General features: G+C 39.0%; 5 protein-coding genes across 6 annotated transcripts in view; 2 read left to right on the forward strand and 3 right to left on the reverse strand.

Annotated features, from left to right (window-relative positions):
* Positions 1–6,169: 6,169 nt before the first annotated feature.
* LOC141644073 (uncharacterized) lies at positions 6,170–11,848 on the forward strand. 2 transcript variants are annotated; one of them, XM_074453510.1, is made up of 7 exons: positions 6,170–6,325; positions 6,467–6,906; positions 6,991–7,066; positions 7,244–7,588; positions 9,872–9,963; positions 10,051–10,117; positions 11,293–11,848. In XM_074453510.1, the coding sequence occupies exons 1-7, from the start codon at positions 6,314–6,316 to the stop codon at positions 11,488–11,490; spliced, it is 1,230 nt and encodes a 409-aa protein (XP_074309611.1). In that variant the 5' UTR covers positions 6,170–6,313; the 3' UTR covers positions 11,491–11,848. The 2 variants fall into 2 exon arrangements, with proteins under 2 accessions (XP_074309611.1, XP_074309612.1); XM_074453511.1 differs by lacking the exon at positions 10,051–10,117 and having other exon boundaries at positions 6,172–6,325; positions 11,293–11,736.
* Positions 11,849–13,250: 1,402 nt separating this feature from the next.
* On the reverse strand, positions 13,251–14,646 carry LOC141641850 (uncharacterized). Its single transcript, XM_074450497.1, has 5 exons — positions 14,177–14,646; positions 13,983–14,078; positions 13,724–13,875; positions 13,421–13,642; positions 13,251–13,318 (listed from the first exon to the last, which is right to left on the reverse strand). Exons 1-5 carry the CDS (start codon positions 14,644–14,646, stop codon positions 13,251–13,253), a joined length of 1,008 nt encoding a protein of 335 aa, XP_074306598.1.
* Positions 14,647–17,123: 2,477 nt separating this feature from the next.
* LOC141644074 (BURP domain-containing protein 3-like) lies at positions 17,124–18,452 on the forward strand. Its single transcript, XM_074453512.1, has 3 exons — positions 17,124–17,185; positions 17,336–17,447; positions 17,534–18,452. The coding sequence occupies exons 1-3, from the start codon at positions 17,147–17,149 to the stop codon at positions 18,346–18,348; spliced, it is 966 nt and encodes a 321-aa protein (XP_074309613.1). The 5' UTR covers positions 17,124–17,146; the 3' UTR covers positions 18,349–18,452.
* A 138-nt stretch (positions 18,453–18,590) lies between these two features.
* LOC141641851 (uncharacterized) lies at positions 18,591–19,976 on the reverse strand. The gene has a single exon (XM_074450498.1). The coding sequence runs from the start codon at positions 19,974–19,976 to the stop codon at positions 18,591–18,593; it is 1,386 nt and encodes a 461-aa protein (XP_074306599.1).
* A 504-nt stretch (positions 19,977–20,480) lies between these two features.
* LOC141644075 (uncharacterized) overlaps positions 20,481–26,289 on the reverse strand; it is a 121,701-nt gene continuing 115,892 nt past the window's right edge. The window contains exon 14 of the mRNA XM_074453514.1: positions 20,481–20,776. Within this exon, the coding sequence (XP_074309615.1) occupies positions 20,512–20,776 (265 nt within the window). The 3' untranslated portion in view covers positions 20,481–20,511. The remainder of the gene's footprint in view (positions 20,777–26,289) is intronic.

Consider the following 26,289-nt stretch of genomic DNA (forward strand, 5'->3'; position numbering starts at 1 on the left):
TATCTGTCCCACGGAAAGGAATCCTCAAGAGGAAAAAGCTCCTCGATCACTTCCCTGGCAGCTCCTTCACCGGATCCGGGTCGGCGCATGATTGGGGAGCATGACGGTCTAGAGCATCTCAATGTCCTCCTCCTTCTGCTTGATGACGGCCTCTTTGCCCCGAATCACCCCGCCCTGGGCCTTAAACAGGCCCTCGGATTCGTTCCTCTCCGCTGGAGATAGAGGTCGCACGCCCCGTACAAAGTTACACTTCTCCAACAACTTCGCGCCTTGGGCCGCCGCAGCCTCGGCCTTGGCTCTCTCGGCCGGGACATCCTTTTCGCGTCCTCCCCGAGTTTTCTCTCGGCCAAGAGCGCCTTCTCAAAGCATCTCCCTAAGCTTCCGCTCATTGAGGAGATCCGGCTTCGCCGACGCAGCCACTCGCTTAGTGGCATTACGCTCATGAACAGCTCGAGCCACGGCCTTCTCTTGCTCCATGAGACGAGCACCGGTAATCACGTTCCACCTTGCCAGCTCCCTAATCAACTTCGTGCCTTCCTCTATAAGTCGGGAGACGGAAGCCCTCCGGGATGAAGGGACGGTGGTGACATTTGACCACCGGCCGCGGGCCGGGAGGAGGAAGCCTTTTGGGATGAAGGGTTGACGGTGACGCCTTGATCACCGACCTGCGCAGAGGACCCCCCTACCGCCGCCCAACGAGACCAAGAGCCGATGCGGTTGGTCCGCAAAAATTTAATAAAGACATCGTATCAACTCAGTATCGACATATCGAAAGCCCGGCTGAATTTGAGTCACGGGATAGATAGTTACCATGCTTGGCCTTCTTGACCGGAGGAGGCAACTCCTCGCCAGCAGTAGGGGCTGTCTTCTTCCTCTTACGGATGAGAGGAGATCCCTCCCCATCAGAGTCCCCCTCAGAAGGAATATCAACAATCTCCAATTTCTTGGGGGGAGGGATAGGAGATGGAGCCGGGGTCAATGGTGTTTTTCGCGTCCGACGCACTACACCGCTAACGACCCTCGCCTGAGCCTCCTCCACGCTCAAGCTTTTCAGCCGTTGTTCCATAAGGTCACTCGCCGACTTCCTACGGTCGTGGGCTACAGCCTTCGGATGCAAGTTAGCAACGGTCCCATCTTTGTGCAGCCCCATTCTCCGAAGAAGATCCTCAGACAAGTCTTTTCCAAAGTGGTCTGCGAAAGAAACAAAGCAAGAGTTAGGTAGAGGAAATAAACCGAAATCCGAGGAGCAAGAGCATTAAGAGCGGCGATGGGCCTCACACCGACCCCACTCACCCTGTGCTAGGGCCGGTATGAGGCCCACGTGGTGAGCGGCTCATCCCGAAGGATGATCTCGCGTCGGGGAATCCATTTTTTCGGTACCCCACTCTTGTCCGTCTCAAAGAGCCTCATTGCCGACCCTCTCATCCTCTCGGAGATAGACACGCGGCATCCATTTTGAGCTTCTTCCGGGAAACCCATCTATCGTGCTCGCCCGAGTCTCACACCGCAAGTTAACGGTCTTTGGAAGAAGCAGGGCAGCGGATAGTCATCCGGCACCTTAACGTACACCCACCGGCCTTGCCAGTCCTTACAAGAAGGAAGTTTGTTGACAGAGACATAACCCGGCTCCATCTCCACACTGTACCATCCGACACGGCCAGAAAATGGTTTGAGATGGTGAAGCCGGCGGAATAAATTGACCGTTGGGGTCTCTCCTTTGAAGAGACAGAGCCAGACAAAGCCGATTATGGTCCTCATAGCCAACGGGTGCAGTTGTGCAACGGCAACGTTCATGGCTCTAATAATGGCCATAACATACCCATTCAGCGGAAACCGGAGCCCATACTCCAGATGGTGCATGTATACGCCGGTATGGCCCGGTGGAGGGCAACAGACGGCCTGGCCCTCCTCGGGGATAACTATTTCGTATCCCCTACCGAAGAAAAAATGGCCCTCGAAAAATTTGTCGCCTGAACAACTGGCGAGCTTATGAGTCCAAGCACGGTCAAGACGAGCCTTACAGGCGTCGCCGTGATCCATAACGTACTGCCTCCCTTCATTACGACGAGGCCTTTCCACTTCATCACCAAAATCGCCATAGGAATCAGAGTCCTCCCATTCCTCAAGAATTTGAGGATCAACTTCAGGAGAAGGAGACCTAGGGCCCCCCGACGCAGGTATCCTAGGTCCAGCATCAGCAGAAGACATGTTCACAACAAATTACCAACGAAATAAAAGAAAATTTGTTTAATTACCTTGAAGAAATACACTCGCCGGATCGAAGACCGAAGATTTGAAGAATAGAAAGCCCTTGAAAGTTTAGAAAGATGAAGATTTTTGGGAGAAAATTTTCGAAAATTTGAGGAAATGAAAGTAATGGCCAAAATCACGGAATAAACTGCCCTATTTATAGGGAAAAGCCCATGAAGAAGGACCAATCAGGGCACAGCCCATGAAGCGTCAACCAATCAGCAAGCAGACACGTGTCAGACATGCAACCACGGAATGTCAATCGTTGCAACAGTTAAATGTCAATCAATACTACAGTGACCAAGCGTATTCAACACGCCCTTTCACATCTATACACCTGTTCATCTCCCTCAGAAAATTACTAAGTACCCGCTCTCCGCCGGCCACACGATCGACCAAGCCAAGAAGCACCGGCCGGGGGCAATCAAAAACAACCGGCACTCTCAGCCCTGGCCTCGGCCGGCATCATCATTCTCTCCCACATCGGATACCCTTTACGCATCCATGTGGAGGGGGGATATGGTAGGCCTACGAATGATCAAGCCGATGCATCAGAAGAAGCCGACGCAGAAAATTTTTGCAAAATAAATTGTGCAGAATATACGCTCAACATACATCGGAGCCCATACCACGGCATAGGCTACGCTGGGGGCAAATTGATGGGGCATATTCTGCACCACTGACCAAGTCAACATATTGAGCAAGGTCAAGGGTATCCACAAAGATAGTCAACGACTCAGGAGCCCTAGCCGATGGAGCCCATCGGCTGTCACCCGAGTCTCGGCATGGTAACCAGCTAGCCGGGACACATATCCGCGTACTCATATCCAAGACCCTCGGCGAGCCTGCCACAGGTCCATCGGCCGAGGGTACAACGGTCTTTCCACCTGATAGCCACTTGGCCACTTGGCCACTACGTGACAAAAGGTGAATGCCTATAAATACTCCTCAACCTTCATTGAGGAAGGGATCCACAAAAATTGACCTAATAACCACTATTCATCTGGTAATATCTTCCTTATCTCTCTACAATACACTCTTAGCCAAGCAGAACATCTTACCTCTCTAAGTTTACTGACTTGAGCGTCGGAGTGAGTACGCTCGGCCAAAGCCGAGCCCTCAGTTTGTTCATCGTTTCAGGAGACCGCAGGAAGGACTCTAGCAAGGACATCATTCTACTAGCTACGAGTGGTATCAAACATCTGCTCTGGATTTACGCCCGGAACAAGTACATTGGGGTACTTTGCTATGGCTAGCCAACTCGTCCCATATGGTTTTGAGACGGGTGTAGTATTTAACCACAGATTGTTTACCAAGTCGACAATCATCCAAATCGCTTTTCAGTTGATGCAACCTAGGGGCGTTACCAACCAAATAGCGTTCCTCCAACTCATCCCAGATTTCTTTTACGGTAGATGTATTGAAAGAGATGCTCGAGTGGAGTTTCGGGTCGATAGCAGCGCGAATCCATGCTTTAACCATAACATTGCATTGACGCCACGCTACTAACTCCATCTCGTTTTCTTCACTTGTGCCAGCGGCTGGTTTCGTCACAGTCTCGTCAATTAAACCGAGTTTGTTCTTTGCATCGAGACCGTTGCGCACGGCATCGGCCCAGATGACATAATTATCACCGTCAAACATGGTGGGTGTTAATTTGAGACTTGGACTATTATAAGGGTGGAGATATAATGGGGGAAGAAGGCGAGATAGCTTCGATCTTCTTGTCGCCTCCTCCTTTGCCAGTACCTCCAACACCAGTTGTATTTGTCATTGATTGAGAATTGTGATGTGCTGAAAATAATTATTTTTGTGTCAGGATCGATTTAGGCTGATACCATGATAAACTATATGAGGTATGAAAGATATGAAATATTGTATTTCTCAATGAATGAATATCGATACAAGGGTTAGCTTATATACAACAACTACCAAATCTTCCCCTAATCATAATTCCTATAAGTTAGGTAACTAATAATACATAAAAATATGAATACGTATTTACATGAGATTATGATATTATGCTAAAGGATATGGAAATATCTAATATATTCTAATATGGTTCGATATCAAGTAATTTAAAAAATCGATATCAAGCAATTTAGAGAATGGGGATGAGATAAGGATAAGAGAAGAAATTTAGAGAATTAGGATGAGATAACGATAAGAAATGAGCGATGAAGAAACGAAGAAATTTAGAAGGGTTTTAGATAAGGTTTTTAGTTTAATAACTATCTGTTTTAATCTGACAACTTAGCTTTTAAAATCAAAAACTTGTTGACTGAGTTGGCGGAACCACGCGCGGGCTATAGTCGCCGATTGAGGCTAGGGTGGTCGTCGTTCTTCCTTGGGAGGCCACATGAATTCGGTTTTGGTGGGACGTGGCAGATAGGGGAGTGGTAGAATTTTATATGACATGGCAGACAGGAGAGAAGATCCTATAAATGTGAATGAAATTTGGGTTTATGTCTAATTGGCCTATTCTTATTAATCTTAGAGGTTGTTTGGTTACCCACTAAACAATGCAGGAACTTAAATTTATGTGAATTCCAAAATGGGTATGTTGTTTGGTTACCCCAATTCACATGAATTGGAAGTTCCCATGAATTCTAATTCCTCCATAATGGGGGAAGTTGCTTACCTAGGTCCCCATAGGTAAGTTAGAATGCCTACTTGAATTGCACTTCCTCCATGGCAACCAAACAATTTTTTGCAATTCACATGAATTCCAAATTCACGTGTTTTATGACTTCCTAGATAATACAAATTCCTATATGCAACCAAACGACCCCTTATAAAACAATTTTGGTGATTCACCAGTCACCACCACCAACAACATCTAGTTGTTCTTAAATATGGGCCATGTGGGCTCAATATTGTTTACTGCGAGTATCTGTCTACAACCTTGTGGGTTTTCCATTTCACCCGTTACTTTTTTGTAAATAAATACAGTAATAAATTGTTTACTGCGAGTATCAGTCTACCACCCGTTACTATAGCATAGGTCTGACCCAAAAGGAGAGAAACCCGAGGAAAACAATTATATTTATTTATATTTTAATTTTATTTTAACGACCCGATATTTTATGATAAAAACTAACATATCTAAATATACAATTTATCAATATAAAATTTTAGGTTATCAAAATAAAATAATTTTTTATAAGTTTATTAATTAATTTATTTTGGCTTTTAATTATTGGGCTAATCTTATAAATAAATTGGTCTTACACAATAATTTGTGTAAATATAAATACTTAAATAAGATCCCAAACAGATATCCACGCAATCAATCTTTTTTTTTTTTTTTTTTTTTTTGTTCAATCGAAGCGCACTTAGGCCCTGTTTGGTAAACAGCATATTAGGTGAAATTAGTAGATTTCGGCTTAAATAGTAGTTTGACCAATCAATCTACTAATTTTACATGTTTGGTTAATAGCATATTCAGATAGCATATTGGCCGGAATCTACTGTTTTTGAATATCTTTGCTAATAGCAAAGATATTGTAATAGCATATTGAGTTTATACATGGAAATGGTAGATTTGTCCTATAATCTGCTAATTACCAAACACGCTTTCTTAATTCTGCTAATTTCATATGATGGTCAAACCTGCTACTAAAATCTGCCAACCGTATTCTGCTAACGCTATCTGCTATCATTAATCTGCTTCTGCTGTTTGCCAAACAGGGCCTTAAACCGCATTACAATATAGGGGAGGGAACCAAAGTTGGTTGGTGTGAGTGGTAAGGGCTCTCATCTCTTAAACAAGTGGTCACGGGTTCGATTCCTGGCTCTTGCGAATGAAAAAGCCAAACTTGGGAGGGGTCAACCCATTAAATTGCCTTCAGTACCCCGAAAGGAGATTGCCCCAGCTGTCGGTAGGGGATACTCCTGGTCAATACCAAAAAAAAAAAATATAGGGGAGGGAGATTCGAACCTGGGACATATTGTCCACAATACCTCCGTCTTAATCAGACATCTTCGGTGAATCAATCTTGTTCATAGCATTGCAAACCTAAAATTTGAGTAGTGAGAGGTTTGACTGCCGCTGCTGATTAATATGGTGTCGCCGGTATGTGATCTATCTATTTATTTAGTTTAGATTCAATGGTTGGCCTTATTATTATTATTATTATTATTATTATTATTATTATTATTATTATTTGGTGGGATTCTTTATTATTGATTGATTGTTGTTAATCTTTGTGGACAGCCAATATTCGTTGATGAATCATTTCGGCATATTAACGCTGCGTCGATCGAATCTGCAAAAAACCCATCTTATAAAGAACAAATCGAATTGGCCCTATTATACGAAAGAAGACGGGATTTTGTTGAATTGATTAATAACTCACCATCTCATTTACTCGATGAAAACTTATATTGGATACATGCTTTAATGTTTATGTGGGATTCTGGCAAATGTGTTGCTGCTGTTCTTGACGGCCAAACTAAATTAACCCAAATACCTCTTGCAATGTCTTGGTTTTCGCTATTCAACAATGGTCCTCTGCTTCAAGCAGCCGCAGATAATGCCACTAAGATTACCGCTTTACTGCTTCAAAGAGGATTTTCAGCTGACGTTAGAGGTGACCTCGATGGGAGGTTAGAAAACAAACTCCTCCCACTCCATGCCATTTTGAACCGCCTACGGTACTAATATTTCTTCTCCATCAACCAATATTATTTTAGACCTACATTAACATTTTAGTTCTATGATATGATTACTTTTCGCAGCACACTTGTATTGTTATTCCTTCCTAAGGAAAAACTTTCCGCCACAGTGCTTGTTGTTAAACTTTGTCAACTAGAGGTATGTATTTTGTCACAAATTCTCATTCTTGACGCAGAGTATCCATGATCAAATAAAACTCACATGAGTAGATAAAGACAAATCATTGCGGCTCCCTAGGCAGTTTGACTTTTTGTCTTATCTACCCATGTGACTAATATTTGAGGTGCTTGATAGTATTTGATGGTCTTGTGGTAGATTCGACGGTCGTTGGAAACTATCAGATTACTTGCCCTAAACACAAGGGAAGTCAAGCGTGAGTTCTATAACTACATAAAGGAAGGAAAAATGATTGAGGTTGGTGCATTGCTACTGGTAGCCAAGTCTCAGATATTGTCTCCATCAACATCTGCCGTTAACAAAGAATTCCGAGAATTCGAAAGCATCTCTGAGATGTATGATTTTGTCTTAAATGCCAAGTGCCTTAAAATAAACAATAATAAGTTGTTCGAGATGGAGGAGACCCTTGTATTACTCCGTATAATTGACAAGATTGGTGACAAGCTTGCAACACTTCTACGGCATGAGTTCGTACCAATTCATGTATGTATCCCCCCTTTTTTTCATTGTCATTAGCCCAAATGTGTTTCAATCTCGTAGTCGTAACCATATTGTGACCATGGCTCAAAATCTCGGCCGAGTTGTATTGGAATTTCACTTTACCGATACCAGTTATCTCTCAACCGAGATTTGAGTGGCTTGAGTGGCTGGACTAAGCAGATGGGTGGGTAGGTAGGATATGTTTCCGCTTTAAAAAATGTACGTTACTATTAGTTTACTTTTAAATAAAAGGTAGTTTTGTACATTTATAACACCAGACTGTCTCGCTTGCTTGTGACGGTCACGTGACTTCTCACACCCCTTTCCCACTTGTTCCTTGATCTTGTGAGAGGTCACAAGCTTCTCGCGGAATAGCGCTGTCACAAATGAGAATTTGTTTCGTAACACTTCAAATTCCAACAATTATGATACTTTACCTTTTAACTTCCCAAAGACACCAGAAAAAGAGACTAAAAAAGCCGACTATTTATGTCAATTTTATTTTCAGTAGTTTAAATGTAACAAAGTATTCAATTTTTATAAAAATTAATACTCTCTCGAAGTTTTATGAGTCTACCCTATTTCCCTTTTGAGTCTATTTTCCTATTTTCTCCTTTCATTTTTTGGTTATATTTTATTCATTTTTTTTTCAACCTCTTTTTTTTTCTATATTTTCGCATTTTGAGGTGTGTGTTCACTCATGGTCCATGGACGGTTCTAAACAGGGATTATGGATGGCAATGGATCCCGAATCCTGTAGAGATCCTCGGATCTTGGATCTAGTGGATATGGATATGGATATGGATATGGATATGGATATGGATCTGGGTCGGATCCATATGCATAAAAACGGATTCGGATAAAGGTTGAGATCTAGATTCTACCCTAGATCCATTTTTATTCAATTTTAAAATGAAATTTAAAAAATGAGTTAAACAAATAGTAACATTATATATTCATTTCTTAAAGTTTTTTCATATAATAAGCTATGATTTCTTTCTCATTAACATTTTTCAATTCCAAATTTATTTTTGTTATCGCTACTATATTTTATATTTTATGAAACTTTATTTCGATATCTTTACAACTTTATTTTAGCATTTGTACTCTAAAATAAATAAAATTAGTATGTTGAGTTGTAGTATAACCCAAAAAATAATATTTTAATATTTAAAAAATGATTTTTTATCATAAAATGGATACGGGATAGATCCAGATCAAGGATTTGATATGGATCTCTGAATCTGAGAATTGCAGACCCTGTGGATATGGATCGGATCTTGATCCACCATAGCACATAAGGATATGGATCTGGTAGGGATGGCAATGGATAGGATCCTATACGATCCAGATCACAGGATCTAAAATTCTGGATCTATCCATATCATTTTTGATAGTAAAAGAAAACTCCCTCTTAAAATATGAAAATATTAATTTTTGGATTTTAATACGAGGTAACATAATATTTTTCTCTATTAGATACAAATAATAAAGCTAAAATTTTTAAAACATAAAAATAATGTCTTATGAAATTACAATACTAAAAAAGTATTTTTTTTAATCGAAAAATGTTAAATCAGAAAAAATCGTTTTGATTTACGAGAACACATTTAAAAAACAAAGCATATAATTTTACTATTTGTTTAACTTAACTTATTTTTTAAAAAAATGAAATAACAATGGATCTAAGGGTAGGATCTGTATCTCTACCATATGATCCATAACCTTATCCACTGGATCTTAAATATTGCGATCCATATCCGGCGTGTCGGATCTGGATCCCAAGGATTCCATTGCCATCCTTAGTCTAAAGGATCGTTCATGTCAGCCGACCCCAAATCATTAATCATTTTGGGACTTGGGATTAAGGCTCTGATGTTGTTGTTTATTCAACCTCTATCCTAAAAAGTCAATAACTTTCACTACTTTATTCATTCTATATTCTTTATTTATTATTCATTTTTTATTATTTAATCTTTTTTCATTCACGTCCTTATTTTTTGTGCAAAAAGCAAAGAAGAAGATTGATAAAACTTGGAGGGAGTATTAATTTGCATTAAAATGTATAGTTTTATCACTTTAAATTATAGATTGATTATATGCACCTAGAACCTAGTTAGAACTTCGAACCATGTAACCTAGGTCCGTGACGACCATTTAAGGACCAATTATATTTATTTATACCGCTACCGCGACTATGACCGACGCCCAGATTTTGAAGCATGCTTGTGAGTTGTGATGTTTCTCACCCGACCCACTTAGGAGCTGTTAATTTCTGTGTTGTAGATGGGTGATTGTTCAGCGCTACTGGTTGAGTCCCTTCTTGAGGATGCTGGGTTTGATCCGAAGAATGTTGACTATAACCATCCTTTTCCCAGGTTTGATACTCTAAAGATTGCTCCTTTTTCTTTTGTTGGATATAATATAAAGATTAAAAGTTTGTTACTTACTTGCGGTTTTTGCAGAAGTGAAGTTGTGTCTTATTTTTCGAAAAGGGCCATTGATGATTGTGAAAACACAATTCGAACCTCAGTAAGGAATACTAATACTAATACTAACTTGTGGGCAACATAGTTTGCATTTCTATAATTTACCATTTGCAAATTACTACCCCTCTTAATAAGCTCTTATAATTTCTTTAAAATTACCATGTAGTAAGACCTAATTTGTTGCACTTTCCAACTACTCCCTCCGTCCTGGTCAATTGTTGCTCTGCAGACCACATGCTCTTTGGATGCAAGCAACTGTGCCAGGAATAAGCTTTCAGAGTGACTATCCTTAGTTGTTGGAAAGATTATACTGCTGATTAATCCTATCTAACCAAACCCCTCCCTTCCTTTGATCAATCTGCCATAGCCATTTAGACAACATGACTCTCTCTATTCCTAGAGAGCGGTTCTTTAACATCATATCCTCCTTTCAACCAAGGAACACAAATACCTTTCCAACACTTGTACGTACAACATTCTATTATGATTCTCCTGAATGTTCCAAAACAATTTCTTGCACATCTAATTCATAAGTTTGAGGATGTCATTTCAAGAACAAATCCTCATCCTCATCCTCATGGAGTTTGTTAGGAGGCTCAGGGTCTACAAGACTCATCAACCAGAGTTTCATCGAGTGATCAGGAATTATTGCGCTAAGTGGCATTCCGAGTCTTGTTCCACAACCAGAGCTAAGATGTTGTAGAAGAACTAGGACCTATCCTGAGTGCTTTACAGCCCCCTCAAGAGAGGTCGGTCTCCTTGCCCTCTAGCACGTACTCTTAACAGTCTGCATTCTGAGTTAACCACCTTTCTCTTTTGGGGCCTTGATTTAGTACTATGGTGGGTGGATGTGTAGTATCAAATGATATCAGTGCTTATTTTCCTCAACAATAATAAGCATGCCAAATGTTTTTCTTTCTTTGTTTGTCTGTCTTCTTTAACAATAAGTAACCAACCACATTAATTAAAAGTTGATGTACAATCCCAGAACTAATAATTTGAATGCACCCGAGGCTATACGTATGTTGTATGTTCTTCGTGTGTGGCTTATTGTCAGGTCTCTTACTTGAAGTTGCTAATTTCGAGGACTATGTTAATAATATTCGTTTAGTAGTTATTCTATTTTATGTTTTTTGTCACTTCTTGTGTCTTTGATTTGTTTTGTACCTCTCTCTGATGCCCTTCTTATGCTTCTAAAAGTGAATGTGTTTTTTCAAGGAAATGTTGCCGAGCTGGTTAAAAGAAGCAGTATGGAGGAGGGGTTTAGGTGACAAGTTTAGCATCACTTGTCGTCTTACTTATCCTGTTTTAGCAGCTGCATCTCCAATGCCAGAAAATATGAGGCCGCTACACCATCTCCTCAAGAGGACGGCTCCTTTTCTGGGGACGATAAAAAAGGTGTTTAGGCGCAGATAATTGCTCAGGTGATGATCCAGCGGAATAACAGCAAGTAAGTTGATGCAGGTGGAAGCTCCATCAACCAAAAGAAAGATCTTCCTCAACACTCTTATATATGAATCGGTTTTATGTCATAATTAGTTCGACGATTGTTGCTTAATATATTATTAAAAGTTGCCTGTCTGGTGTTGTACCCTATAATAAGGGAAACTAGTTATGCTTTTAAAATTACTAGTCACTGGGCCGCGCCCGTTAGCGTTGTTGTATTGGATTATGTTACTGTCTAGCTCCGATTGTTTTAATGTTGCGTCTAATTTCTGATAATGATTGATCACTTAATTTTATTTTTTAAAGAAAGGATCAATTCATGAATAAATAGTCATACGACATCTCTCTGATGCCCCTTAACTTTTTACTTTTCTAAGCTGTACCCTCGCGTATCACATAATACTAATTGTACCCCTGAGTTCAATAAGTAATTCTCAGTTGTAACTAAACTACCATATTCCGTCAATGTTAGGCGTTAACTGCCAACAAGGCACCGTTAAGTAGCCGACATGGCTTTTCTTTCCCCTTTTTCTTTCTTATATTTCCTCCATAAGCTTCCCCCCCCCCCCCCTTTTTCTAATTTTCCCCTCTATATTTCCCCTCCATTATTTCCCTTTTATAACCACTCATCCCTCAATCTTTTTTCATTAATACTCCAATATTCTTCACTCTCCTTTACTTTTCTCTTAATTTTCTATAATTTTTCATCTCAACATTCTAATGTCTTCTTCATCTAGCAAATGGAGAAGGAATGACTCAATTGAAGACCTTGAATTTTGAAACCAAAGATGCAATTTCTGTGGAAGGAATGCGGTTTTAAAGATATCAGGTTCAACATCGAATCCCCGAAAAGCGTATTTCAAATGTCTTGATTGCGACAAATTTTTTATGTGGTTAGGTGATAAACATGTTATAAAGAAAAAAGCTTTAGGAAGGATTAATGCTTATGAAGATGAAGAGTTCATGGGATTGAAGATGAAGAATGAAGAAGGACTTAAATTTGAGCTTAATGGGTTGAAGATGAAGTTTGAGTAAGTTGCTACCTTCATGAAGTTTATGTTTATGCTTAATGCTCTATTTTTCATCTTTGTTGTAGTAGTTGTGGTGCTTAAAATGTTAAACCTTGAAATTTAATGAAAGTTTGAAGAAGTTGTTGTTCCATTAAAAACTTGTACCATTATATTCAATGGAAGGTTTGCATCATTTAACCAAAATAAGACAATGTTTACAAAAGATGCTGCAAGTTTGCATACACATAGCAGCACATTTGGCACAAAATAGATGCAATGTTTGACCCTTAATTGTTCAACAACTAAACATGAAAAAAAAAAGATAGTTCATGGATTGAGAATTTCTTGCATTGAAGCTCCATTCAATCCGCCAAAAAGATGGTGCTTTCGTCAGAAACTAGTTACCTGCCTTCCTCTTTTTCCCTTTGTTTTGGCTTCCTTCCCCTCTCTCAGTGACTTGGCTTTGGCTTCCTTCCCTTCTCTCAGTGACAGTGACTTGGCTGCTCCTTGTTTGTATTGTCAACTGCTGCTGCTGCTTCTCTTTGGCTGTTAACCCTCCTTTGCACGTCTTGAAGTTATGGCCAAAACAACCACATTTCTTACACTTGACTGTGATTGACCTCTCCCCCTTTCTTTTTTCACCTGCTTCTCTCCTCCTGTTTCTGGATGGTCTGCCTATGGACCTCTTCAGTGTTGGAGGTTCCAATCTTGGGCAATCCATTATTGGCCATTGCTCGAATCTGGTATAGGTAGAATGGATAAACCATATGCAGCCTTATACTTAGCCACTGAGAACCAGTCACTGACTCACATATGCCTGAGGTACCTGTTGGCAGTTATAATGGCACGGATTGCATGCTTGCAGGGGATTCCAGTGAACTGCCACTAACCACATTTGCAGGTTCTATTGGTGAGGGAGACAGGTAAGTACGTCCTCCCATCACGAACCTCATAGCATGCTTTGGCAGAGGATGAAAAGGCTTCACAAAACTTGGATTCTTTCTTAAGCACTCTCAGTCTATCCCTGATGTTAGGACATATCCCATCATCAGGCCATGATTCAGCAACATGTTGTCTGGTTGCATGTCTTACCATAGAAATTCTTCTAATACCTGTAATGGGTGGACAATTAGAGCTAGTTCACAGAATAACAACATAGAAAGAATCAAATGCTTTATTGGTGTGTTTGTTACCTTCAAGAAGACTGAGCACTGGGTTGTTCCTATGCACTCCCAAGGTGTTGTTGAAACTTTCCACAAAGTTTGAGATGTTTTCATCATTAGACACTCTTGGATCAAACATATACCTCGCCCAATGTTCATGATTCCCTAAATCCATGAACCATCTGCCACAACCATGACCTCCATGCTGAACCAAGGAATCAAATGCTTTTTTGAAAACAAAATGGGAGTAAGCATTAACAATTTTCCATAACAGTTTATGCATAAGAACCCCAGGGTAGTCTTTTTTGAAATTTTTGCACAAATGTCTTGCACAAAACCTTCTGTAACATAAAGGTCATACTTGGTCCAATGTTGGCTCAATTCCCTACAGTGATAATACAATACACAAATCATTTCCTTAAGATGCCAAAAAAAATTATTGCATAGATGTAACATGTAAAAACCACAAAGTGTACAACTTACCTTCTGCCTATCTGATATGATGGTCCAGTCTTCTCTCCCACTTTCAGAAAGCATTTGCTTAAGATGTCAAAAAAATTAGACCAAGTTTCCTTGTTCTCAGCTTCAACAACACCAACAGCCACTGGAAATATTTCATTATTTCCATCCATTGTAATGGCTGAAAGTAGTACACCACCATGGTTACCCATTAAGTGTGTTCCATCCACTCCTATCAAACTCCTACACCCTTCAATTAGTCCCCTAAACTGAGCATTAAATGACACAAACAAGCTTTTAAACTGTAAAGGTTTTTCAGGGGTGTTCATGACAGTCCAAGCACATATTGCATAAGAATCAGGGTTAGTCTCCTTTATCATCTCAACATAAGCTGGCAGTAAGGCATAGGATTCATCATGCCCTCCATTAATTAAACTTAAAGCTTTTTCCCTCATTCTGTACATTGTAGAAGTCTTCATATTAAGCTCATACATTTCCATAAGTTTTTTTGAATGCCCTCTCCTGTTATTGCTGGATCTGCTCTAATGTCTTCAAGGAGTTTTTTGGCCACCCACTCACAATTTGCTAATGGGTTATTGTCTGTCACAACAACACAGCCATGGTCTGGGTTCCTGATTGATTTTATAGCCCAAGTGGTTCCATCAATTAGCACACTAGCATGGATTCTCCAATCACAGCCAACAATGGCACACCATGTTGTGTATCTAGACTTGTCAGCCTAGAGAGTGAACGAATCTTGAACTCCTAGACTCCGGGGTAAATTCCAAACACAAATCTCACCTTAAGTTCCAAACGAGTTCTGCGATACAATTCAATAAATTTATGGCCAAATGAACCTTGGGATTCTCACGAGTGCTCTAGAGAGATAGCCTAATCTCTCATAGAAGGAGGTCAATCCTTCACACTCAGGTAGGTGATTCCAACAAGTCTATCTCCATATAAACCACTCACGCATGAGCTATAGAATCATTAAGAGCTCTAAGGCTCAACCTCTCAACATAGCGGTGAATCCATCAAGTCCTTCTCAATAAGACCACCCAAATAAAGGGATATAGATTCATTAAAAGTTCTAAGGCTCAACCTTTCAACATAGCGGTGAATCCATCAAGTCCTTCTCAATAGGACCACCCAAATAAAGGGATATAGATTCATTAAGAGAAATATCTCAACCTCCTTCATTACGGTGATCTCATCAAGTCCGTCTCACAAGGACCACCCAATTTTGGGCTATAAGACCATTAAGAGCTATATGCTCAACCTTCCGAAATAGTGTACATGTCATAGGAATGGGATGTGTACACAAGTATGAGTTATCTATGGCTTCGTTAGACCACCCTTGCATAACAAGTTCCGGTATCCACCACAAATTCCTCAACTAATAGGCTTTTGCCCCATTCCCCTAGACAATTCTAGGACTTCTTTCTTTCTTAGTCCATTAGCTTAAATATGCTTCACTCAAATTTCACAAAGATAATAATTTGTGAGCGTATTATTCTCAATCAACTTTCTCAAATCTCAAATCTCAAATCTGCATAAAATGTATAAATCTGCATGTCATTATATACATTATTTTAGCATTATTAAGTTGATATTTCAGCATTATTAAGTTGATGTTAGCATTATGCTAAAGATAAACATTAGGCAAAACTACATGCCCCCAAAATTAAGTAGTAGCTAATAATAGCTTCACAATCACCCTGCATCTTACCCTGCAAGATTAAGAGCAATATAATATGCTTACACAATAGACAAGGTTATAATATTAAAAAAAAAAAACAAATCAATTCAAATTACTAAATTTGATGCCTAAAATGAGTACCATTCGGTTATATATTATTTGATTTAATTTTTGGGTCGATGTGGTTCGAATCGGGTTTCAGGCACTATCAGATTACTCATATCGGGTGTTCAATCAGTTATCAATTCAAATTCTCGATCGATTTTTGGATTCGGGCTTATTTTGCTAGGTTTACACAAAAGGGTTATTATTGGGCTCATCGGAAGCAATCGGGGCGAGTCATTGTTGGGCCCTAGGTAAAGGCCTTTGAGAATACTTCACAGACAATTGGGTGGCCTAATGGTGAAAACATGTAATAAATTTGAAATGTCGAGTAAATATAGTAAATACTATACGTCAAGGCGAGTTCATGTCGAGTCATATGTGGTGAGTGGTGACAGGTCAGATCGAGTTCTTTTCTACTAGATATTATCGGATCAAGTTATCAATATACACCCACTTTCCGAATTATATCTTTAGGTTTTATTATTTGATTGTCTTAGTCATTTTTTTGTTTTTCCATTTTAAGTAGGTAAATATTGTTTTTCTTCCACGTGTTAGGCGTCTTTTGGTTTTTGAATTTTTTAAAAGCGATTATGTCTCATTTCTATGTCTTTGTGCAAAAACTAAGCATATGTAAATTAATTGGGACCGAGAGAGTATATTTTATTTAATGATTAGTTCATATTTTGAGCATTATCAAGCCAATTCGTTCTCTTGTCATCCATAAAGTTGAGCTAGTATAGGATCACGAGTCAACTTAGCCAGATTCTGGTTTAGGTCGATTTGTGACAAATAGAATTGTTATTGACTATCAATTTTATATAACTTGAAACATTATCAATTACTCCATACAGGTCGGGTTGAGTTTCCTGAATAGACGTTCCAACTGAAACGAGGACGTAATATTCGATTATACATCGACATCGACGACTCTAGTCTCCACATATGACTTATGACGAAGCAATGCTTTCTACGTTTACAATCAGCTTGCATGGGACAACTCACACAAAGTCTATGTTGGAAATACACATCATAAACCACCATTTTTACTTACCAATTCAAGTTATATTTCCATTTTCAATCGTCCATCTTTCACTATAAATTCCAACTCCACCTAAAATTCCCTACAACTCCCTCTTTACATTATTATTTTTCGTCTTAAATCTCGTTTTAGTACCCGAAACTTTACTACAATGGCATCTCCTCTGCTTCTTGCTCTTATACTTATTTCTGTGAGCTTTTTTTGCTCTGCCTCTATTACGCTTCCATTAAAAAGCGTCCTTTTTTCGAAAATTAAGAATTTTAAAAAAGTAAGAAGCGCCATATAACGTTTTGTGTTGTTTTCTTGAAATTTCGTATCTAAACATTTGTTTATTTTACAGCTCGCAATGATGCCAACACCAAATGTAGCCGAGTCTCCTGCTGAAGCGTATTGGAAACTGAAGTTTGGCAACGAGACTGCCATGCCAAAAATCGTCAAGGATGCACTCGTAGGTATGCTTATTATTTAATCTATTCTACCCATTTATCCGGGTTTTCGAGACAACACTTTGACCGTATTTTGCGTACATATTTTTCAGGATCAAATGGGAATGCCAACAATGTCCTAAACCATATAATCCAAAAGGGTTTTACGCTATCTGAAGAGCTGGAGTCAAGTATCCGTAAAGTCGGATCAATTCAGTTTTACAAGGAGGCTTCGCTTCAAACTATTCATGAAAATCAAGTAACCAACATGGCAAATCCCACAAAATATCCAATCTATTTCCTCGAAACCGATCTAATCCACCCTGGAAAAACATTGAAGTTAAATTTCATGAAAACCGAAGACAATGCCAAGTTTTTGCCAATTCAAGTAGCAAAATCAATACCCTTCTCATCAAAAAAGTTACCAAAAATTTTAGGCATCTTCGCGGTGAAACCAAATTCGACAGGTGCGGAAATAATGGAGGATACAATCAAGACTTGTGAGACAAAAGCAATGTCTCAAGAAAACAAGCTTTGTGCAGTTACACTTGAAGACATGGTAGATCATGTTACATCCCATGTCGGAAACAAAGTGTCGACATTACAAGGCTATGTAGACCGAAAGATACAAAATGTGCATCAAATTGTGAATGCTAGGAAAGTTGAAAGTGATGTTAGTATGGTTTGCCATAAGACGGGGTATCCATACGCCGTTTTTTACTGCCATAACCTTAAGGAGACGGTTTTATACAAGGTTTCGATGATTGATTTAGAGGGGAAGAAAATGGATGCAGTCAGTGTGTGTCATAAGGATACATCTTCTTGGAATCCTAAGCATGTTTCCTTTCAACTTCTTAAGGTGAAACCTGGAACTGTTCCTGTTTGTCATTTGCTCGACGAGAGAAGTATAGCTTATGTACGTTCTTAATTAAGTCGAAAAATTTAAGGCTTATGGAGATTGTATGATCAACCTAAATGTTTTAATTTATGAACTTCGTAATGAATAATGGAGAACAATAACATATTATCGTACCATGCCAATTATTCATCGACACAATTACAAAATTATGTAAAAGATGAGATTGTTTCGGGTGGTCCAACATAAAACTATTTAAAACGGTCATATACAAGAATTTGCATATAAGTGAAAGCGAAGAAAATCATACAAAATCAAGTCATGGAGACGAAACTCATGAATTCTTGATCAGATAAAAGTGCATTCATTGTGTGAGGGGCTAGACATATTTGTAGCTCTACACTACCCTCGCCTTCCGGTCCAGTGAAAGCTCTGACCAGCCCATCGGCTTTGTTTCCGTACCCACATCTAACGCCCACGGCTCTACCTAACCCGAATTCAAGCCCATACAAGTCGAATCTCGTTGAGCCCATCATCACCACGGGGTTAGGCCGGCCCTCTGAAATCAATCGAGGGGGAACCATTGTTGGGCCTTTAGCATAGGCCTGTGAGAATAAGGCACATGCTGCGTTGTCGTCTTGGGCCACTACCGCCTGGTTAAGAAGTGCGGCAGCCCAACCGAGATTATTCAAGAGTAGTTGGCCCACCTCGGTGATATTGTTAACTGCTGAAACAAAGACACCGAAATAGGCTTCTGACAAAGGCGGCTTAAACCGTGGCCTAAGGTTAGCGATCAATCTACAATTCGGCTTTTCTGTTGATGAAAGGTTTCGAGCTCGACTTATGGATATCCATATTAGTGCTGTTAGAGCCTGAAATGAAGAAAGGTTTTCAGGGACGAAATTAGTATTAGTACATGACTCAACCATGGCTTTTGCCTTTTCCTTGAGCTTTTTAATTGATGTTGATGAATAATGGAATACTCTTTCCCTTAGATCGACTTCATCGGGTTGGACTATGAACTCGCGTGGTTCGAGATATGGGAGCATAACGGCCGGTCCATATGTGCAACAATTGGGTGGTCTAAAGTTAAAAACGGGTACATTTGAAATATCTGATGATCCCATAATTAATTCTGACAATGAATTCATGAAATGGTAAAACGAGGTCCCATCGGCTACACTGTGGTTGATGGAAAACCCTAAAAAGACACCGTCTGATATTTCAGTCACCTGAATCGATAACAGCGATCTAGTGTGACCGTCATGATTGATAGCCCTCTCACCAAGCTCAAAGAGGGACCGAACAATAGAAGGAACATCAAGGTTAGTCAAGAGGATATCCGAGCAAGTAAGATCTAATGCTGAAGCATGGATGAGCCGAGCTCCATGAGTACCCTTATCACAATCGACATATATGCAACAAGAATGCTTATCTGCATACCTCTCTGTGGCAAGTCGTCCCGAGAGCGGATAAAAGTGTGAAAGGGTTAGAGATAGGGAATGTTGAAGCTTCTTCAAGTAAGATGAAATTGAGAAATCAGGAGGTTTTCGGAAGAGGAGACCATATTGTATGTAATCCAATGATAGTAACGCTAAATCGACAGGACTTAGGTGGTACTTCCTTTTTGACGGAACGATTTCACAGCTTGGCATAACAAACAGCTCAGTATTGAGCTTTACCTTTCGACATACCGTCATTTGCAAATTTGGTGTTTCGTTGACAAAATATGGAAGAAATATTTTACTGCACCATAACTCGAATGTTTGCTTACTTTTAGGATCTGAATGATAGCAGGTTTTGTTATTTTCGTTCACTAGTTTACAGTTTCGTGATCCTATTTGTTTGCACGCTTGTGATTTGTTCTGCATAAGAGCTGCTAATTATAAACTTTGGTCCTATATTTAAGCACGTAAAACATTATCAGAAGATAATAGGCTTATATTTAGGACGACACTGGATCTGACCGTCTTTGTAACAAAAATAATTGATCGAGTTTTTATTAGAAGCATCCCCTTTTATCAGCGGGATATTCTCCTCCAGGTACTCCAGACAATTTAATAAATAGACTCCGTAAATCTCAACTTTGATTTCTTTCATTCGTAAGAGCTGATAATCTTAAATTACCCGCTTACAAAATTCATTATCTAGTCTATTATAATAAAATTACGAAATTTATAACTAGTCAATAGACTCAAAATTTTGCTGCACCTTTGCAAGAGTAGATGAAATAGCTTACCGTTTTCTCTTCCGGTTCTTTCCGAGCTGCCCAGACTTGAAAGCGTGTTCTTGCTCCTGAAGAAAAGCTTTTGCCTTGCCATACTTCTCTGCTCTCTCCTGCTCTGCTCTCTGTCTCTCTTTCTCTTTAACCTCGAGTAGGAAATGATTATCTTTTCTCAGCTCACGTTTTGCTCCCCTTGCTTCTTTTCTATATTCTTTAGCAAGCTTCCGCTTCTCAGCTCGCTCACGATCAGGATCATAACTTTTACCGATGGTGAAACTGTAAAAACAGCCGTGTTAGTGTATTCCTGTCACTTGGGAAGAATCAATACGAATTCCAAATACACACAAAAAAAGTGACAGCTAGCTTAGCCGGTGAAGCCAGTGAAGATGACACTCGTGATCAGGGTTCGATACCCGCTAACCGCTAGTATCAAATACCCTTTTGCTCCCTTTTTTTCCTTGTGAAAAAAAAAACAAAAAAAACATCAAGGTTGATGGAAATATTACTTCTCTTCAAATTTGGGATTCAATAATTTGATGGCCATGATGGGTACTGGCTTCTTTATCCTCATCTGAAGAGGTCGCCGGGAAATGTGATGTTCATCGGATTTTGTTCTTATCTGCTCAGCCAAATCTCTCAGTTTTTATCACTCACGTGGCCTCATTGTTGGTTGTAGTAAGAGAAAACAAAACCCTAAAGAATTACTCTCTGAGTCTCTGGTAAGAACACACTCTATACCTCTCTCCTCTACTCTTCCTTCATTTCTTACCGCCGTCTTTTATTATTTAATAATAATATTATTATTTACTTGACCTTGAGTTAATCGGCGGTAAGAAATGAAGGAAGAGTAGAGGAGAGAGGTATAGAGTGTGTTCTCACAATTTCTCATAATTCTCTCTAAGTTTAGTAGTTAGATTAGTTTAGTTATTAGTTTAGCTTAGTTTAGATTTACTTTATGTTATAAACATTTCAATGCAATTTTCATTCAAGTTATATTCCAAAGTTTCATTTCAAGTTATTTCATTACAAGTATTGTTCTTCCATTTCTAGATCATTTCCATGTTACAAAGTAATTTTTTATTCACATTTTCATTATGTTTTCATTTATCATTAATTTAATTTACATTTCCACCATGTTATAGCAGTTTCTTTTGTCTAGGGAATGAAGGGAGCCATGCATAAAAAGTATTTGTAAAATGTTAAATTAGGTTGATATAATATTGTCTAATTATTTCTATCACATGTTTGCATCGTCACGTTTAATCTTTTTTTAAAGGCCTTATTCATTGATTAAGTTTGTTCATTCGTTCTAAAAGTCGAGAGACACGGAATTGAATTAGACTAAGCATGTGTAGTAGGACGACCTAGTCATGGACGAGAGTTTCTCTAGGACTCGGTCTATGGTTGACACTAATATCGTAAGGTGGGTGTCTCTAAGCCTAAACAATTCGATTTATCAACTCTTGTGTTTAATTTGAGCATTTACATAATTTGCATGTGTGACCCGACCTCCCTAGATTATTTCTTTATCATTATTGTTTTCTTTCATAATCCAACCAACCAACCAACAAACGATAACCGACCTTAAGGTAAAATTCACTCCATAACAACTAATAAATAACTACCGCCTCTCTGTGGTTCGAACCCTACGTACTACATTCATTTGTTTTGCTAGGGTATAAATATTATCTTTGCATAGGTGTGCGATAGCGTATCAGTGAACTTAATTCCTAAACTCGTTTAATATTATTGATTACATCCTTTATTTACATTACAATTAGTTCATAGAAATCAAAGAACATTTGATGATGCCGGTATGCGATAAATCAGCCTTAGGCGAAAATCGGATAATAGTGAAAAATGCATTTACTATTTATTTTGTACTGAAATCAAATAGGGCAAGTCCTGAAGCGACTCTGGACACTTTGTTGAAAAACCAGAAGAAAAAGAAACGTGAGCCGGTACGACCTCCCGGACGACTCAAATTGAAATGTATAATACATGGTTGTTTGGATTCCAGGGTCCCAAAACAAAAATGACCAGAAATGGCACGGAAGCTTTCTCGGGTCAGATAAAGCAGCTATAAATATTTTGAGGAGCAACAAAAGACATTTGATGGTACCGATATGCTATAAACAAGCCTTAGGTGTAAATCAGATAATAGTGAAAAATACATTAATACTAGTTATTTTGGGCTGAAATAGAATAGAGCAAGTCCTGAAGCGACTCTAGACATTTGGTTGAAAAACCGGAAGAAAAAGAAACGTGACTCATTACGACCTCCCGAGCGGCTCAACTTAAAGTGTATAATACACGCTTTTCGGGATTTCGGGATCCCAAATAAAAAATGGCCAGAAATTGCACGGAAGCTTTTTTGGTTCAGATAAAGCAGCTACACAAATTTTGAGGAGCTGATCCGAAAATGGTTAGCTCGATTTAGGAGAAATACTATAATTTTTATTGCTGATATTTTAATTAGGAGTTTAATAAAGATTTCCTAAAAACCATAGAACTAGTTTATTTCCTAATTAGATTATTACTAGTTTATTTATTTCCTAGTTTCAGAATAATAGAATAAGGTAATTGTATAAGTTAGGTTTTAGGAAAATATTAACTTGTGAAGCAAGGCAGCACTAGGTCGTTTATTTTCTAGTATAAATAGAGGTCGTTGTATGTTATTTTTGTAACATTCCGTTTGATGTTTATGAGTGTCTTGATATTGAATTTTCTAGTGGATAATATGATATATTACGGAGCTAGCAACGTTTGTGGACGGTAGTTGGTAGTGTATGGAGTTGGTGTCGAGAGAGATATAATGGAGTTGATACGATATCGTGAGCCATGTTGTGGAGGTAGGAATAATTGGTGGAGTTGGTGTTACGGGTTCGTGTTTGGTAGATTGGAGTTTTGTTTTGAGTTCTTAGTTGCGTTGTTGTGTCTTGATCGATTTAGTATGTTTGTTTTTGAGTAGGGGTTGAACTTCGGGGACGAAGTTCTTTTTAAGGAGGGAAGACTGTAATACTACGGTTTTCTATGTCTATGGGTATCTGTCGAGTGGGGCTTACTCTGTCGAGTAAGTATGTTTTATACGAAACAGTAGTCTGTCTGATGGGTACTCGATCGAATATGTGTGGCACTCGATCGAGTAAGGGGCACTCGATCGAGTAAGTTACTTACTCGATCGAGTAAGTTACTTTTACGGGTTATTTTTGACGGGATTTGTTAATAACGCGTGATTCATATTTAAAGGTTTCTGTCACTTTATTCATCACTTTTACTTTTTCTAAAAACCCTTCAAAGAGAAAAGAAGTTACGTTGTCTCCGTCGTCGCGTTACTATCAAATTCCAAAGGCTAAGGTTGTCGGATCGTCACGTTCTTTACACCGTTGAGTTCGTCGTGTCGAGGGTAAGATCCTTGTATAGTTTTTATGTTGTTTCATTGATTTTGGTTAAACCCTAATTTGGGGATTTGAGGGGTTTTATGATTGTATAATTAAGGTAGTATTTGTATGAATGTATGTGTAGGAGGAGGGTTCGTAGAAGAGAGGTTTTGAGACAGTTGCTAGATCGTCTGATTCTGTGATTGCATTCCAGGTAGGGTTTCCCTACTCAGTATTAGTTACATGATTTGTGGTGATTGTGCTGTAGTTAGTGGTGATTGATTGATTCAGCCTGTTGTGATTTCATATTGTTGTTTGTTTCAGACGGTTGTTGAATATTATCATTGTTGTTGTTGTATCTGTCTGTGATCTTCGGGGCGCGTCCCTGGCTGAGTGGAGTCACTTGCGGGAGTGGCTTCACGCCCTTGATTCGCCTTCTGTGGAACCCGCCACAGAAGGGATGTGCACATTAATGAACATGAGTTTATCGCTCAATGAAGATGAGCGGGGATTTGATGGGTACGGCTGCGGTCCCCCACTGGCGGCGTGGAGTACTTGTTGCGATGGGTACTCTGGCAGGGCTACACACTTTAGTGTGTTGTCAGTTATGAGGTGATTGGAGACGGAGACTGGGATTGTGTGTGAGCTATTTGTATGATTGTTTCAGTGTGACTTTGATTGTGTAATTAGTACTGACCCCGTTTAAATGTTTTAAAAATTGTGGTGATCCATTCGGGAATGGTGAGCAGTTATTGAGCAGGTATGATATGACGCGTATGGGATAGCTGGGATAAGTCATCACGTGGCAGTTAGAAATCTTCTGCTGTGTCAGACGATGTTGTATAGTTTTGACAGTTTTATCAGTAGACCGTCTAAGAACCTTGTATTTTAGTTTAACAGTTTTGCTTTTGATCATGTAATCACCTTAAACTATATTGTTATTTAAATTATGTTTCCTCATTGTCATTTGATTATCATTGCCTCGGGTAACCGAGATGGTGACGTTCTCATACCTTAAGTGGTTCTGCTAAGGCACTTGGAGTATGGGGGTGTTACAATTTTCATATCAATTGAGTTATTGAATAAAAACAGTGAGTTTTTCGTTTACAGTTGTAAACATCGGTTCGACGCGTTCGTTCCAAAATTGTTATTGTTTGACGCGTTTTCAAACTTTAACCCGAGTTATAATCAATAGGTCTTGATTATAGTTCACCATTGTTCGAATTATAGGTCTAATTCGAGCAAATATCCCATTGTTTCAATTTCTTGGCAAATTTCGAAGCAAATATCCCTTTTTTTTATTATTGTTCATTATTCTATTAAACCGCTTCCGCGCAACTTTCATATCATAAGTGGTATTAGAGCCATTAGGAAAGTCGAACTATAGAGGAATTGTGTTTCCTTATTTTTACCAAAGGAGTCGTTTTAGTTAGTATAAATAGAAGTCATTGTATTCTTATTTTGAGCAAGATATATTGATTAATAAACATAGGATCGACGCGTTTTCGTTTCGAACTGTTATTGTTTGACGCGTTTCAAACTCTAACCCGATTGATAGCAATAGGTCTTGCGATTCAATCACCATTGTTCGATCTATAGGTCTAGATCGTGCAAATATCCCATTGTTTCAAGATCTTACCAGATTTTGAAGCAAATATCCTTATTTCATTATTGTTCCTTATTCTATTAAACCGCTTCCGCGCAATTTCCGTATCATAAGTGGTATCAGAGATTCGGCTCTTGATTTCCCTAAATCTAGACGGTCCTAGGCGTGTCAAAGCCAAGTTGTTAGTTGAATTTCTGATTGCGATTCGAGTTCAAGGGTTAAACTCATACAAGTAGTTCGAGGGTTAATCGGTTTTGCATCTCAGGAGCATTCTAGTAACTTGTTATTCAAGGCGTGACGGTTGCAAAAAACAAAAAAAAAAATACTGTTCACGAGACGTGGTACTGTTCATCCGAAAAAAAACTGGAAAAAAAGGGCAAAAAGAAGAAGACATGTCGGGAGTATTCTCAAGTCAAAGCACCTACGAGGAGAATGTTAAGTTTGATACGACATCACCTCCTATTTTTGATGAATATGATCATGAGGAGGTGTGGTACTTTATTGAGATTAAGGACTTGTTGAATTTTAGTATGGTTGATTTTCAAATAGAGAAGCATGATAGAAGTGTTGAGAAGTTGTTCTTTTAAGTTGAATATGTTATCAAAACGATTCATAACAATCAGGCTGATAGAGAATTTTCAAGACTTGTGCATGAAGGAAGGAGGGATGGTAGGCACATGCAGTTATGGCACAAGAAGATGCTGAAATTAAGAGGAATGACACGAGATGAGGCTTGGCATCGAAGGTGTGTTCGTTTTTTTATCCTGGCGGTTTTAAGTTACATGAATTGAGGACAATTCCTT

The sequence above is a fragment of the Silene latifolia genome, chromosome 2, assembly GCF_048544455.1.
Source record: "Silene latifolia isolate original U9 population chromosome 2, ASM4854445v1, whole genome shotgun sequence".
NCBI lineage: Eukaryota > Viridiplantae > Streptophyta > Magnoliopsida > Caryophyllales > Caryophyllaceae > Silene > Silene latifolia.